Here is a 14,898-nt window from a genome sequence, read left to right as displayed (position 1 = left end):
TCAATCCCTGGCAAGCTAGGTGGTCACTATTTTTCACCCGTTTTGACTTTTAGCTCCAATTCCTGCCAGGCAATAAGAACGTCATAGCTGATGCGCTGTCTAGGTCCTTTCAGCCATCCGATGCAGAAGAACCCTCGCATACTATTGATCCTACCAAGATCATCACAGTGGTTCCCTTAAATCTTGTTACTCCACTGCCAGGTAAGACCTATGTGCCTGAGGAGGACAGAGAAAGGGTGTTACATTGGGGACAGTACTCTCTACCTTATCTCTTGCTACCATTGGTGGTCCTCACTTCACCAAGATGTTGAAGAATTCACTGCTTTTTGTCCTTCCTGTGCCAAGAATAAAGTTCCAAGATGTTTACCCTCTGGACTTTTGCTTCCTCTTCTGGTTCCAACGGTTCCCTGGCAACATATAGCCATGGATTTTATCACCGACCTTCCTCGTTCTTCTGGTTGCACAGTTAGTTTGGTGGTCGTGGACCGTTTCTCTAACATGGCTCATTTTGCTTCTCTAGCTGGTCTGCCTTCAGCCTCTGAGATAGAGAAGATTTTTATTCGTCATATCTTCAGACTTCACTGATTCCCTCAACACATCATGCCTGACCGAGGCATTCAGTTCACTTCCCGGTTCTGGAGAGCTTTTTGCAGACTTATGGACATGTCCTTGAATTTCTCCTCTGCTTATCATCCTCAAACCAATGGTTAAGTGGAGCGAACTAACCAGGTTCTTACGCCTTACCTTCGACATTTTTCCAACATTCACCAAGACGACTGGGTCGACCTTCTTTCCTGGGCGGAATTTGCCTATAATAACCACTCCAGCGAGTCCTCTACTAAGTCACCTTTTTTTGTTGTCTTTAGGCAACATCCTGTGCCAGCAGCTGACTCTTTATCTGTGGAATTTCCCAAGATTTGGAATGAGACCAAGGGAACACTTGAGAGGGCTTGTAGTCGGATGAAAAAACATGCTGATAAATGGGGCTTGGACTCTTCTCCTTACCTCCCTGGCAATAAGGTTTGGCTCTCTTCCAAGTACAGTACAGACCAAAAGTTTGGACACACCTTCTCATTTAAAGATTTTTGTGTATTTTCATGACTATGAAATTGTACATTTACACTGAAGGCATCAAAACTATGAATTAACACACGTGGAATTATATACTTAACAAAAAAGTGTGAAACAACTAAAATTAAGTCTTATATTCTAAGTTCTTCAAAGTAGCCACCTTTTGTTTTGATGACTGCTTTGCACACTCTTGGCATTCTCTTGATGAGTTTCAAGAGGTAGTCACCAGGAATGGTCTTCCAACAATCTTGAAGGAGCTCCCAGAGATGCTTAGCACTTGTTGGCTTTTTTGCCTTCACTCTGCGGTCCAGCTCACCCCAAACCATCTCGATTGGGTTCAGGTCTGGTGACTGTGGAGGCCAGGTCATCTGGCGCAGCACCCCATCACTCTCCTTTTCGTCAAATAGCCCTTACTCAGCCTGGAGGTGTGTTTGGGGTCATTGTCCTGTTGAAAAATAAATGATGGTCCAACTAAACACAAACCGGATGGAATAGCATGCCGCTGCAAGATGCTGTGGTAGACACGCTGGTTCAGTATGCTTTCTATTTTGATTAAATCCCCAACAGTGTCACTAACAAAGCACCCCCACATCATCACACCTCCTCCTCCAAACTTCACGGTGGGAACCAGGCATGTAGAGTCCATCCGTTCACCTTTTCTGAGTCGAGCAAAGACACGGTGGTTGGAAACAAAGATCTCAAATTTGGACTCATCAGACCAAAGCACAGATTTCCACTGGTCTAATGTCCATTCCTTGGGTTCTTTAGCCCAAACAAGTTTCTTCTGCTTGTTGCCTGTCCTTAGCAGTGGTTTCCTAGCAGCTATGTTACCATGAAGGCCTGCTGCACAAAGTCTCTTCTTAACAGTTGTAGAGATGTGTCTGCTGCTAGAACTCTGTGTGGCATTGACTTGGTCTCTAATCTGTGCTGGTGTTAAACTGTGATTTCTGAGGCTGGTGACTCAGATAAACTTATCCTCAGAAGCAGAGGTGACTCTTGGTCTTCCTTTCCTGGGGCGGTCCTCATGTGAGTCAGTTTCTTTGTAGTGCTTGATGGTTTTTGCCACTGCATTTGAGGACACATTCAAAGTTTTCCCAATTTTTCGGACTGACTGACCTTCATTTATTAAAGTAATGATGGTCACTGATTTTTCTTTACTTAACTTTTTTCTTGCCATAATACAAATTCTAACAGTCTATTCAGTAGGACTATCAGCTGTGTATCCACCAGACTTCTGCACAACACAACTGATGGTCCCAACGCCATTTATAAGGCAAGAAATCCAACTTATTAAGCCTGACAGGGCACACCTGTGAAGTGAAAACCATTCCCGGTGACTACCTCTTGAAGCTCATCAAGAGAATGCCAAGAGTGTGCAAATCAGTCATCAAAGCAAAAGGTGGCTACTTTGAAGAACCTAGAATATAAGAAATATTTTCATTTTTTTCACATTTTTTTGTTAATTATATAATTCCACATGTGTTAATTCATAGTTTTGATGCCTTCAGTGTGAATGTACAATTTTCACAGTCATGAAAATGCAGAAAAATCTTTAAATGAGAAGGTGTGTCCAAACTTTTGGTCTGTACTGTATACTATATAGAGTCTAGTGATGAGCGAACGTGCTCGCGACTACTCGTTACTCACCCGAGTATCACCATGCTCGATGTACTCGGCGAGCACCGAGCATTTCTGGGATTATTCGGCGGTAACTGGTGTCTCCACCCAGCATTTTTGGCGGACTTTAGAGACCCAATCACGATGCAGGGATTGTCTGCCAGGCCATGAAACGCCGCAGCCATTTTTGTTGTGGTCGTGCAGTGATTGGCTTGGCCGCACAGCATCATCGTGAGTATAAGAAACCTGGTTCCGCCCTGCTCGCTGCATTCTGCTCCGGATTCAGCGACAGTAGGGAGAGCTGCTGCCGTGATAGGGTCAGAATCGTGGTTTTTAGAGTTAGTGTAGGTCTGCAACGCTTACATCCACAACTCCTGTGAAACCAACAGTCCTTTTTAGGGCTAATTCGTGGGTCCCGATATTGAAGCGCTAGGTAGGCAGGGCACAGCATATCCACATCAGTGCAAGGCCTGCAGGCACTGTATGTGCATCCATTTTTCCCACTGCATCCCTCCCAAAGCTCCATAACTTTCTGCTGCTGCAGCTTCTTTACTATATACCTAGTTGCATTTTTTTTCAGAAAATCCCTCCCCCCCCAAAAAAAAAAATATACAGTGTGTTCTGTCAGACTGAGGCCTGTTTAAAAAAATCATAGTTTTGTCAGGCATACGTAGCATAGTTGTGTGTGCTAGCCTTGTGCCACTTTTTTTTTTTTTGCTGTTTTAAATTCAACAAAAAAAGGCCTCATATATCGGCATGCTCCAAGGTTTTGCATTTTAGGCTGTTTTGCCACTGTTTTTGCTGCCTGTTACTCTAATTATACACAGCACTATTTAGCCTAAAAAAATATAAAAAGGCCACATATTTGCCAGTGTGGTATTTCCGTGACAGCTCTCATATATCTGCATGCTCCAAGTTTGAGCATTGTAGGCCATTTTGCCACTGTTTTTGCTGTCTGTTCCTCTAATTATATACAGCACTATTTGGCATTTCTAAAAAAAAAACAGGCGACATACAGTATGAGTTTCACTTTTTGTATTGAAGAACTGTTATAAATAACAGCCTATACAGAAATTAATTTGGATATTTTCAAATTTAGGGAGACTGATATTTTTTCAGTGTTTTTTTCTGAGAAAGGTATCTTTTAACATAGTTAAATATACCAATATTTATGTCATGAAGTTTATTGCTGCTAATATCATTTTTTTTTTCTAAAGCTGGAAGCATATTTCGAAAGTTAGAGGTTATATCTGGGACTTTTCCAAAAATAAAAAATTTACCCAAAAACTGAAAGGCAGGTAATTGCTACTTAACTGCCTGTTGTGCACAGCGAGTTCTCCCGTGGCACAGAGTGGACACACACTGCTCCTGCCGGGAATTTAGAAGCCTCTGCTGACGTCACATCAACAGAGAAGAGGCCTCTTTTCTTCTCTGCTCTGTCGACGGGACAAGACTTCCGGCGTCATTCTGATTGACAGCCGGAGCTCAGCTGCCTAACTGGGGAGCTAACTGTTAGGCTACTTTCACACTAGCGTTAACTGCAATCCGTCCCAAAAACGTCTTTTTCCCGAAAAAACGGATGCGTCAAAAAACTGCAAAACGTATGCAACGAATACAGCATTTCGACGGATCCGTCGCAAAACCGTCGCAAATCCGATAAACGGTTCCGTTGAAATGCTGGATGCGTTGCATACGTTTTTTCCATCCGTTGCATACGTTTTTACGACGGATCCGTTTTTAAAATGGGAGGCACCAAAATTTGATTGGCTACTGGAAACTAGGGAAATCTATATACTGACTGTATTTACAGCACATCTTTGAGGGTTTTAGTTTAGTGGCAATGATGGATGGTGTAATTGGGAGGATTTCGAGTTTGGTTACTGAAGTTATATTTGAGACGAATCGCCTGGATATCATAGTGCGGGAGAAGGAGGCGGCAGCAGAAAGACGGATGATGCAACGGAGAAGGCGACGATTCTGGATACATCCAATCAATGAGCTGCGGATGACCAGGGGTGTCCAGTCCACTCTCTATCTGGAGTTGCGGTGCAACCCCCAAAAATTCTTTAGTTATGTACGGATGAGGATGGAACATTTCGATTATTTGGTTGGAAAAATAGAGGATGTCATCCAAAGGCAGGACACAAGGATGAGGCTTGCCATCACACCGGCGGAGCGGCTCATGGTGACACTGCGGTAAGCATTTTTTCTTTATGTCATTGCTCATATTGAATGTGAGTACATGCTGCAGAGAATACTGCGCTGACACATTGCGCCGCATTTACTGTAGCATGTCATTTGTTGGTTTATGTGAGGCCATTCCACTTGTTTTTTTTTCTTGTGTCATTGGTCATATTGAATGTTATTACATGCTGCAGAGAATACTGCGCTGACACATTGCGCCGCATTTACTGTAGCATGTAATTTGTTGGTTTATTTGAGGCCATTCCACTTGTTTTTCTTGGTTGATGGTCTGTGCAATTTTTTTTTACATTTTTTTTTATTTTTCCCTGCAGCTTCCTAGCTACGGGTGAGTCTTTGACTTCACTCCATTTCCAATTCCGGCTGGGGATTTCCACTATTGGCGGAATTGTGAAGGACACATGTCGTGCGATTTGGGACACTTTACAGCTGGAGTATATCCCACAACCAACAATGGAAATCTGGATGAGAAGTTCCGAACAATTTGAGCGAATGTGTAATTTTCCAAATTGTGTTGGTGCTGTGGACGGCAAACACATTAGGATTGCAAAACCGGCAGGAACAGGATCAGAGTACTATAACTATAAAAAATACTTCTCAATTGTACTCATGGCTATTGCTGACGCCAACTGCCGATTCCTTGCTGTGGATATAGGAGCGTATGGCCGGTCCAACGACTCCCAAGTGTTTAAAAACTCTCCGATGGGTCGCTGCCTGTATGGAGATACATACAATTTCCCGCCAGCAAGACCGCTCCCAGGAACCAGTGAACCAGCCTTGCCCTATGTGTGTGTAGGTGATGAAGCCTTTCAACTGTCGCCGCACCTACTGAAACCATACAGCAGCCGTGAATTACACCGCACCAAGCGGGTATTTAATTACCGTCTTACCAGAGCAAGAAGAGTGGTAGAGTGCTCTTTCGGTATTTTGACAGCAAAGTGGAGAGTTCTGCTGACGGCAATAAAACTGGATACAAAAACTGTAGACGATGTTGTCAAGGCATGTGTGGTGCTCCATAATTTTGTTATTTCAAAGGAGCCCGTTACCTTGGATGACGAACAATTGGAGACATCCTTGTGGGATTACCGAAGTGCCTCTGTTCGCTCCACCGGTTCTGTTACTAGGATGAGGGAACAGTTTGCTGAATATTTTTTGTCACCTGTTGGGCGGATTCCATGGCAAGACATAATTGTGTGACTTTTTTTAAATTTTTTTTCTTTTTTTTTTCCAAAATTTTTTGGTAGCAACTGCCACAAAAAAAAAAAAAAAAAAAAAAAACAGTGTGTGTGGTTTGCTTGCTAATATAATATAAAACCATTTTGTTAAACCTTGAAAACGTCTGGTGTTTCTTTTCACTTAACCTTTCATATTTACCTTAATTAATGAACACACACACACAGTCGATTGTAAACCAGAATTATGTTTATTTCAAAAAATATATTTTTTGTGGGTAATTTTCCCACACTATTTTTTTTTTTGGTAATTTAAAGAACCTTTTTTTTTTTGGCAAAAAAAAACTATGTACAAGTACATTCCAGGTTCACAGGTCCTGGTATTGTTGGGTGGAGTAACTATGGGAGGAGGGGCTGGAAGGTTGGACCACGTCAGTAGGTGGGATTGGGGAAACCCTACCTGTTGCGTCTGTAGTGGAAGGGGGGGGGAAAACAGGAGGCTGACCAGAGGGGTGTTGTGTTGGGGTAGGTGGAAAACTTACTGGGGAAGGAAAGCTGGGCAAAGATGAAGAAAACACGGGTGAATACATTTGGGTTGTGGGCCGGGTTGGGTATTGGTAGTGATGTTGATATTGAGAGTGATGTGGATATTGGGACTGGCGGTGATATTGTGGGGCATGGTGTTGAAATTGGGACTGGGATGTGTGGGGAGGTGTGGGGGTAGATTGGGGTTCGTTAATTACCTTCAGCAGAGCGTTATGGCAGCTATTCATTACCCGCATCTGCTGATCAAAAGAAAGCTTTTCCATGCTCCTGAGCATGGACTGAAAAAAAAGATTGGCTGGAGCTTGACTTACATCTAAATGCAGTCTATCCAAGCGACTGCTGATTTCATGGTGGTTTTCACTCATGCGTGATTGCATCATGCTGAAACCAGCAGTCACTTGTTCTCCCAAAATTTTAAATGAATTTTGGAAGCCTGCATTTAGATGCAAGAACTCAGGAGCATAGCTCCTTTCCTGACCCCTCTGACGCTGCCGCCATGAACCTACCGGTGGTGTAGAGGTGGCAGGGTCAGAGGGGTGGGGTAAAGGGAACGCTATCTGTTGACCATCAGATGCGAGTAAGGAAGGCTGCACTCCACTGGTAGAGGCGGATGAAGTGGAGGGGACAGAGGGGTGAGAGGTGTGGGGCCTACCGACGTGGTCCCCGGTGGCGGACTCAGGAGGGATCGCTTCAGAGGGTGCAGAGGTAGATGCAGGCGCACGGTGGCTGGAGTAGGTGCTGTGAAAGAAAAAAAAAAAAGTTAATATATTGATATGAAAAAGGCCGGACTGAAACAAAAGTTTTGTGATTAGACAGGTTCTTACTGTGATGTTGAATACTTACACTCTACTCAGCATGGTTTCCCTCAGGAAGGAGAGGTTCGGGCCATATCTGTACCTCCTCTTCTTCCTTGCTGCTGAGCCACTCGGGGCCTGCATCTCCTCGTTAAACTCCCTCTTAAAGCGATCCCTCAATGACCGCCACCGCTTCCTAACCTTGGTACCTGTGAAGACAGGAATGAAGAAAAAAAAAAAATATTCGTAAATGCAAGACATTACATTCAGCTCAAAACATCACTGAAAAGTGAATACTTACATAGTTTGCTCTGCTGCTGTGGAAGAAGGTCCTCCCACCTCGCAAAGATGTTCCGGCATACTTCCAACCAGAGCCGACGGGTGACACTGGTATCAGCATGCCTGCGGTCAGCCATGTTCCACAGTGGCTCCCGTTCACGAACCTCCTCGATGAGGGCTTCAATATCGATATCTGAATCGTATTCGGGAGCACACTGTGAAGCCTGTTAGAACAAAAAAAAAAAAAAGAATTAAAAATTAGTAGACTGAAAGCAAAAAATTAACAATTGAAGCCCCACAAAAAACCGACTCACTGATGGCCGACCGCGGCGTCGAGTCCGCCGACTCTGGGAGCGCCTGGGAGAACCTTCATGCTGTGCTGGACGTTCAGCAGCACCAGCAGCAGCAGCAGCAGCAGCAGCAGGAGACTGAAATAAAGGATAAAAAAATTAGCTTTAATGTATGTATATGTTTTCTGTGTTACGTTATATATGAAATTCTGTTTTGTGTACGGTGCAGTGTGATGTGTGAAGCAAGTGTTTCACCACTACTTACACTTGGTTCCTCCTCCACTTCGATGTCTCCACCCGTCTCGGTCCCTTCCGACAGCTCCTCATCGGATTCTGATTCCTGTTTAAACATAATAAATGCATGTAGTGACTCAAAATGATGTAAATTTAAAAAAAAAAAAAAAAAATTTTTTTTTACTTACCGATACCTGCTGTTGCTGTGGAGGAGGGCTGCCGGAAGAGGACATTGTGTGGCTGTGGTCCAGGTGGCTGTGGTCCAGGTGGCTGTGGTCCTGGTAGGTCTGTAAGTTAAAAGACACTTGCAATCTGCTCTACACATTGAAGTAGCAGATTTGGAGTCTTCAAAACTTACTTTTCAGATTTTCTGGATGTGGGCCAGGTGGCTGTGGTCCAGGTGGCTGTGGTCAAGGTGGCTGTGGTCCAGGTGGCTGTGGTCCAGGTGGCTGTGGTCCAGGTGGCTGTGGTCCTGGTAGGTCTGTAAGTTAAAAGACACTTGCAATCTGCTCTACACATTGAAGTAGCAGATTTGGAGTCTTCAAAACTTACTTTTCAGATTTTCTGGATGTGGGCCAGGTGGCTGTGGTCCAGGTGGCTGTGGTCCAGGTGGCTGTGGTCAAGGTGGCTGTGGTCCAGGTGGCTGTGGTCCAGGTGGCTGTGGTCCTGGTAGGTCTGTAAGTTAAAAGACACTTGCAATCTGCTCTACACATTGAAGTAGCAGATTTGGAGTCTTCAAAACTTACTTTTCAGATTTTCTGGATGTGGGCCAGGTGGCTGTGGTCCAGGTGGCTGTGGTCCAGGTGGCTGTGGTCCAGGTGGCTGTGGTCCTGGTAGGTCTGTAAGTTAAAAGACACTTGCAATCTGCTCTACACATTGAAGTAGCAGATTTGGGGTCTTCAAAACTTACTTTTCAGATTTTCTGGATGTGGGCCAGGTGGCTGTGGTCCAGGTGGCTTATGCCGGTCAGTGTGGTCCCTACTCTATCTGCAATATAATAAGTATAATGGATTGAAAGTTAGACCAAAGCAGAAATAGGTAATGATTACCACTAAACACCATGTTAAAATGAGAAAAATATGTGAACACCCAAACCCAAAAACTGGTGCACGTTATACCATTCTTTTCCATGTCCCAAAAACAAAAAAAGGTAAACTGTGAGACACCTTTAAAAATATTTTTATGTTTTAAAAAAAAAACAATTACCTCCCCGAAATAAAATTTCAAAGGATAACCTTTATTAAAAAATGACCACTCAAACAACTCTGTATTGCATGTGTAACCATTGGTACATACACCTGATTTAAATTTACCTTTAAGAAATTATACTACGGACAATTTTTTAAGAAACATTTTATTAATATATAATTTTTTTTTTTTTTTTTTTTTTTTTAAATCACAATGGAGCAGAAATGCTCTTTATTTTAAAATACAAGTACATCGAATGGGAATGGTTAAGTAAATTTAAAAAAAAAAAATATAACCTCAAGCTGCAGACCATTAGACTTTGCAATAATACATCCATTTTAATAAACAAAAAAAAATAAAAGTTGCACAAAACACTATACTAAAGGTACTGTCACACTAGACGATATCGCTAGCGATCTGTGACGTTGCAGCGTCCTCACTAGCGATATCGTCCAGTGTGACACGCAGCAGCGATCAGGCCCCTGCTGTGATGTCGCTGGTCGGGGAATAAAGTCCAGAACTTTATTTGGTCGCTGGACTCCCCGCAGACATCGCTGAATCGGCGTGTGTGACACCGATTCAGCGATGTCTTTGCTGGTAACCAGGGTAAACATCGGGTAACTAAGCGCAGGGCCGCGCTTAGTAACCCGATGTTTACCCTGGTTACCAGCGTAAAAAAACAAACAGTACATACTTACATTCAGCTGTCTGTCCCCTGCCGTCTGGTTCCTGCACTGACTGCTGGCCGGAAAGTGAAAGTGAAAGCACAGCACAGCGGTGAGTCACACAGCGATGACTCACCGCTGTGGCTGTGCTCTGCTTTCACTTTATGGCCAGCATTCAGTGCAGTAACCAGACGGCAGGGGACAGACAGCTGAATGTAAGTATGTACTGTTTGTTTTTTTACGCTGGTAACCAGGGTAAACATCGGGTTACTAAGCGCGGCCCTGCGCTTAGTTACCCGATGTTTACCCTGGTTTACCGGGGACCTCTGGATCGTTGGTCGCTGGAGAGCGGTCTTTGTGACAGCTCTCCAGCGACCAAACAGCGACGCTGCAGCGATCCGGATCGTTGTCGGTATCGCTGCAGCGTCGCTAAGTGTGACGGTACCTTAAAGGTACCGTCACACTGAACGATATCGCTAGCAAACCGTGACGTTGCAGCGTCCTGGTTAGCGATATCGTTCAGTTTGACACACAGCGGCGATCAGAATCCTGCTGTGATGTCATTGGTCGCTGCAGAAAGTCCAGAACTTTATTTCGTTGCTGGACTTTATGTAGACATCGCTGAATCGCCGTGTGTGACGCCAATTAAGCGATTTGTTCACTGGTAACTAGGGTAAACATCAGGTTACTAAGCGCGGCTCTGCACTTATTAACCCGATGTTTACCCTGGTTAACAGTGTAAAAGTAAGAAAAAACACAAACACTTCATACTTATGTTCCGCTGTCTGTCCCTCGGCGTTCTGCTTCTCTGCCCTGTATAAGCACAGCGGCCGGAAAGCAGAGTGGTGACGTCACCGCTCTGCTCTGCTTTACGGCTGGCTGGCGCTCACAATGCAGAGAAGCACAGCACGGGGACAGACAGCGGATATTTTTTTTTTTACCTTTTTTTTTTTTACTTTTACACTGGTAACCATGGTAAACATCGGGTTACTAAGCGCGGCTATGCACTTAGTAACCCCATGTTTACCCTGGTTACTGGCATCGTTGGTTGCTGGAGAGCTGTCTGTGTAACAGCTCTCCAGCGACCAAACAGCGACGCTGCAGTGATCCGGATTATTGTCGGTATTGCTGCAGCGTCACTCAGTGTGACGGTACCTTAATTAGTAAATACATCAAAAATCAATATTAACCAATATGGCATTGACAAATGCACATGCAACCAACAAGACGCACACAAACATACCTGCAAGCCGAGTCATAACGCAAGCATAACACATGAACAGTCGCAATATTGACGAAGGCATAATAAGGTGCAGGCACGTGAACACATACATACAAAAGCACACAGCAGTACAAAAATAAACACACACACCCACACACACACACACACACGGCCATCAGTCCTCTGGCTGGAGCTTGATATCTTCACAGTGGCAGGCCTCACGGTGGATCTGGACTGTAGCATGGCAATGGCTGTTGCAGGATGACGGCAGGCCTCAGGTTGGATTCAGGTTTTATAAGCTCTTGCTATAGTCAGTACGTCATACACAAATGCGCACACACACACACACACACAAATGGCAATATACTCACACTGTTGTAGTGTGTCTGGTCCTTGCTGCCAGGCTGGGCTCTTGGTGTCCGGCTGGGCTCTTGGTGTCCGGCAGGGCTCTTGGGGTCCAGGCTGGGCTCTTGGGGTCCGGCTGGGCTCTTGGTGTCCGGCAGGGCTCTTGGGGTCCAGGCTGGGCTCTTGGTGTCCAGGCTGGGCTCTTGGTGTCCGGCAGGGCTCTTGGGGTCCAGGCTGGGCTCTTGGGGTCCGGCTGGGCTCTTGGTGTCCGGCAGGGCTCTTGGGGTCCAGGCTGGGCTCTTGGGGTCCGGCTGGGCTCTTGGTGTCCAGGCTGGGCTCTTGGTGTCCGGCTGGCTGGAGGCTTCTTCTTCTCTCTGAGTCTTGCTGGCATATGTGGGGGTTGAAGGCCCAGACCAGGTTTATATAGATTTGGGGATGTCTGGCCATTTAGATAAAAACACCTGTTTCTGAGCATGCTCAGTAGAAAAAAACGTATTGCAGCGCTGCATTGCGTCGTACGACGTGTCTCGACGCATCCGTCGCTCATAGACTTTCATTCTAGCAAAAGACGCATGCCGACGAATGCGCCGAGACACGTTTTATTGGCGGAGACAAAAAACGTTACAATCTTCTTTTTTCCAGACGACGTGTCGCCTCTTTTCGACGCATCCGTCGAAAGACGTATACCGACGAATGCAAATCCGTCGCAATACGTCGCCAATACAAGTCTATGGGGAAAAAACGTATGCAGCAAAATATTTTGCTGCATACGTTTTTTCTGCAAAACGACGCATTTTAACGTATTGCAGTTAACGCTAGTGTGAAAGTAGCCTTAGTCAGAATGTTTATGGAAGTCCCACCCTGTCGAGTCAGCAGAGGCAGATGAATCCCCGGAAGGAGCGGTGTGTGATGGCTCTGTGCGGGAGGGGAGAACGGTGCTATGCACAACAGGCAGGTAAAATGCAATTAACTGCCTGTTAGTGCTTAGGTACATTTTTTGTATTTTGAAAAGTCCCAGATACACCCTTTATGGTTAAAGAAAAGCCAGTTACACTTTTTGGATGTGACAAAAAGAGGAGGTATCATTAACCCTCCGTCACATACAACTGATCTGACAGGCGCTTCTCTTTTACTTTCATTTCTCCTTCCTCACCAGATTGTGAGGAAACCCCCTCCCTCCAGGTAGTCTCCTGTCTCTTGAAGGTCTGTGAAACCTGATATCACAGTTGGATTTCAGAGCTTCAGGGGAGAGGATATAGCTGCACAGATCTCTCAGGCTCATTGTATGTGAATACGTCACATTCAGTAAGGTTGGTATTTTATGTTTTTATTCATCACAATAGTTTATTTAGCTTGTTTTATGAATGTATAGCACAAAATGTGAGGATATTTCATAGAAATAAGGGAGATTTTATAAAAGAAAGTGTGCTGCTCAGGCATATACAGTAGTTCCCTAACATATTCCTTCTCTTGCTTCAGATTATCTGCTGAAATGGAGAGGAAAATGTACAATTTATCCAAACAACTTGATGTTGAGGAAGTAACAAACATGCTGTTAGATGATAGAGACCTCACACTGAATGAGGATTTAGGAGAGGAAAGTGAGATTGATTCTCATGATGAGGTGGAAGAATGTGTCCTGGATTCTGAAACAGAGCAAGATGGTGACAGTGGTGAGGATGAAGAAGTTGGATCATATTATATTGGAAAAGATAAAAATACTAAATGGAGCAAGAAGCCATTCCAGAAAAAACGTAGGGAACCTTTAAACATTATTACTCACCTTCCTGCAGTAATAGGAACTGCACGTAATGCAAAAACTGCAGTTGAATGCTGGAACAGTATATTTACAGATGACATTCTGGACTCTATTGTCACATATACCAACCAATATATAGACATTATAAAGGACAAGTACATCTGCAACAGAACCATCAAGCCCACAGATGAAATAGAACTGCGTGCTTTTTTTGGATTACTGTACCTTGCAGGAGCTTATAGGGCAAATAGACAAAGTTTGGAGGAACTTTGGGGTAAAGATGGGGATGGAGTTGAAAAATTTAGCCTTGTTATGTCCATAAACAGATTCAAGATTCTAATTCGTTGCCTTCGGTTTGACGACAGAACTACCCGAACCGAACGCAAAACACATGACCGACTTGCTACAATTCGTGATATATTTCAAAGATTTGTTGTAAACTGTAAACAAAGTTATTACCCTGGAGAGAATCTCACTATTGACGAAATGCTCCCTGGTTTTCGTGGTAGATGTGCCTTTCGTCAATATATTCCATCAAAGCCAAACAAATATGGAATAAAAATGTATGCCCTTGTTGATGCTAGTAAGACCTACACTTACAACCTGGAAGTTTATGCAGGAAAACAACCAGAAGGTCCTTACTGTGTGAGCAACAAACCCATTGATGTTGTAAAAAGACTGGCTGAACCCTTATTTGGATCGGGTCGCAATATTACAGCTGACAATTGGTTTACAAGTTGTGATCTGATTGATTATCTGAAAATTCAGAAGCTGTCGTATGTGGGAACTGTAAGAAAAAAACAAAAGGGAATTGCCGCCACAGTTTGTAAGTGTGAAAGAGAGACAACAGTACAGCAGTATGTTTGCATTCCATAATGGAAAGGCTTTAGTTTCCTATGTACCACATGCCAAAAAAATCGTACTTCTTCTATCAACACTTCATGATGATGCTGCCATCGATCCTGGAACTGGGGCAGAAAAAAAACCGGAGATAATTACATTTTACAATGCCACCAAAGGGGGTGTGGATACAGCAGATCAGATGTGCTCCACTTTCAACGTCAGCAGAAACATCAAACGCTGGCCAATGGTCATATTTTTTGCTATGTTGAATTTGGGTGGTATAAATTCACAAGTAATTTATCTTGAAAACAAGCTTGAACCACTCCGTAGACGATTGTATCTGAAAAAATTGGCCCATGAACTAGTACTTGGAGAGCTACGCAGGAGAAGCGTGAAAACAATCGGTATCCCCTCTCGCCTTCAAGTTCAGCTCAAAAGGTTCCGTCCAGAAGATGATGGTGAAAAGTCACCATCTGCACCACCTCACAAAAGAAGGAGATGCACCACCTGCCAAACGGAAAGCGGAACCAGAAGGCTTTCAAATTATGAATGTCTCAAATGTCATAAAGCAATTTGCCTGACACATGCAAAAATGGTGTGTAATTCTTGCTATTTGCTCTGCAAGTGTGACTTTTCTGGGGAAACCTCAGCATCTACTTCTGATTGAATAT

The 14,898-nt window shown here is 44.1% G+C and overlaps 3 protein-coding genes across 4 annotated transcripts in view; 1 reads left to right on the top strand and 2 right to left on the bottom strand.

Moving 5' to 3' along the window:
* LOC138642238 (cytochrome P450 2C20-like) overlaps positions 1-14,898 on the bottom strand; it is a 126,825-nt gene that overhangs the window by 110,012 nt on the left and 1,915 nt on the right. The window lies entirely within an intron of this gene.
* Positions 4,210-6,113, top strand: LOC138642239 (uncharacterized). Its single transcript, XM_069730291.1, has 2 exons — positions 4,210-4,884; positions 5,205-6,113. Exons 1-2 carry the CDS (start codon positions 4,529-4,531, stop codon positions 6,085-6,087), a joined length of 1,239 nt encoding a protein of 412 aa, XP_069586392.1. The 5' UTR covers positions 4,210-4,528; the 3' UTR covers positions 6,088-6,113.
* On the bottom strand, positions 6,308-8,492 carry LOC138642237 (uncharacterized). Its single transcript, XM_069730288.1, has 6 exons — positions 8,394-8,492; positions 8,237-8,311; positions 7,996-8,109; positions 7,704-7,905; positions 7,452-7,611; positions 6,308-7,346 (listed from the first exon to the last, which is right to left on the bottom strand). The coding sequence occupies exons 1-6, from the start codon at positions 8,436-8,438 to the stop codon at positions 6,431-6,433; spliced, it is 1,512 nt and encodes a 503-aa protein (XP_069586389.1). The 5' UTR covers positions 8,439-8,492; the 3' UTR covers positions 6,308-6,430.

Source organism: Ranitomeya imitator, chromosome 6 (assembly GCF_032444005.1).
Source record: "Ranitomeya imitator isolate aRanImi1 chromosome 6, aRanImi1.pri, whole genome shotgun sequence".
Classification (NCBI taxonomy): Eukaryota; Metazoa; Chordata; class Amphibia; order Anura; family Dendrobatidae; genus Ranitomeya; species Ranitomeya imitator.
The sequence above is the reverse complement of the archived record's forward strand: the minus strand, read 5'-3'. Positions and strand labels throughout refer to the sequence as shown.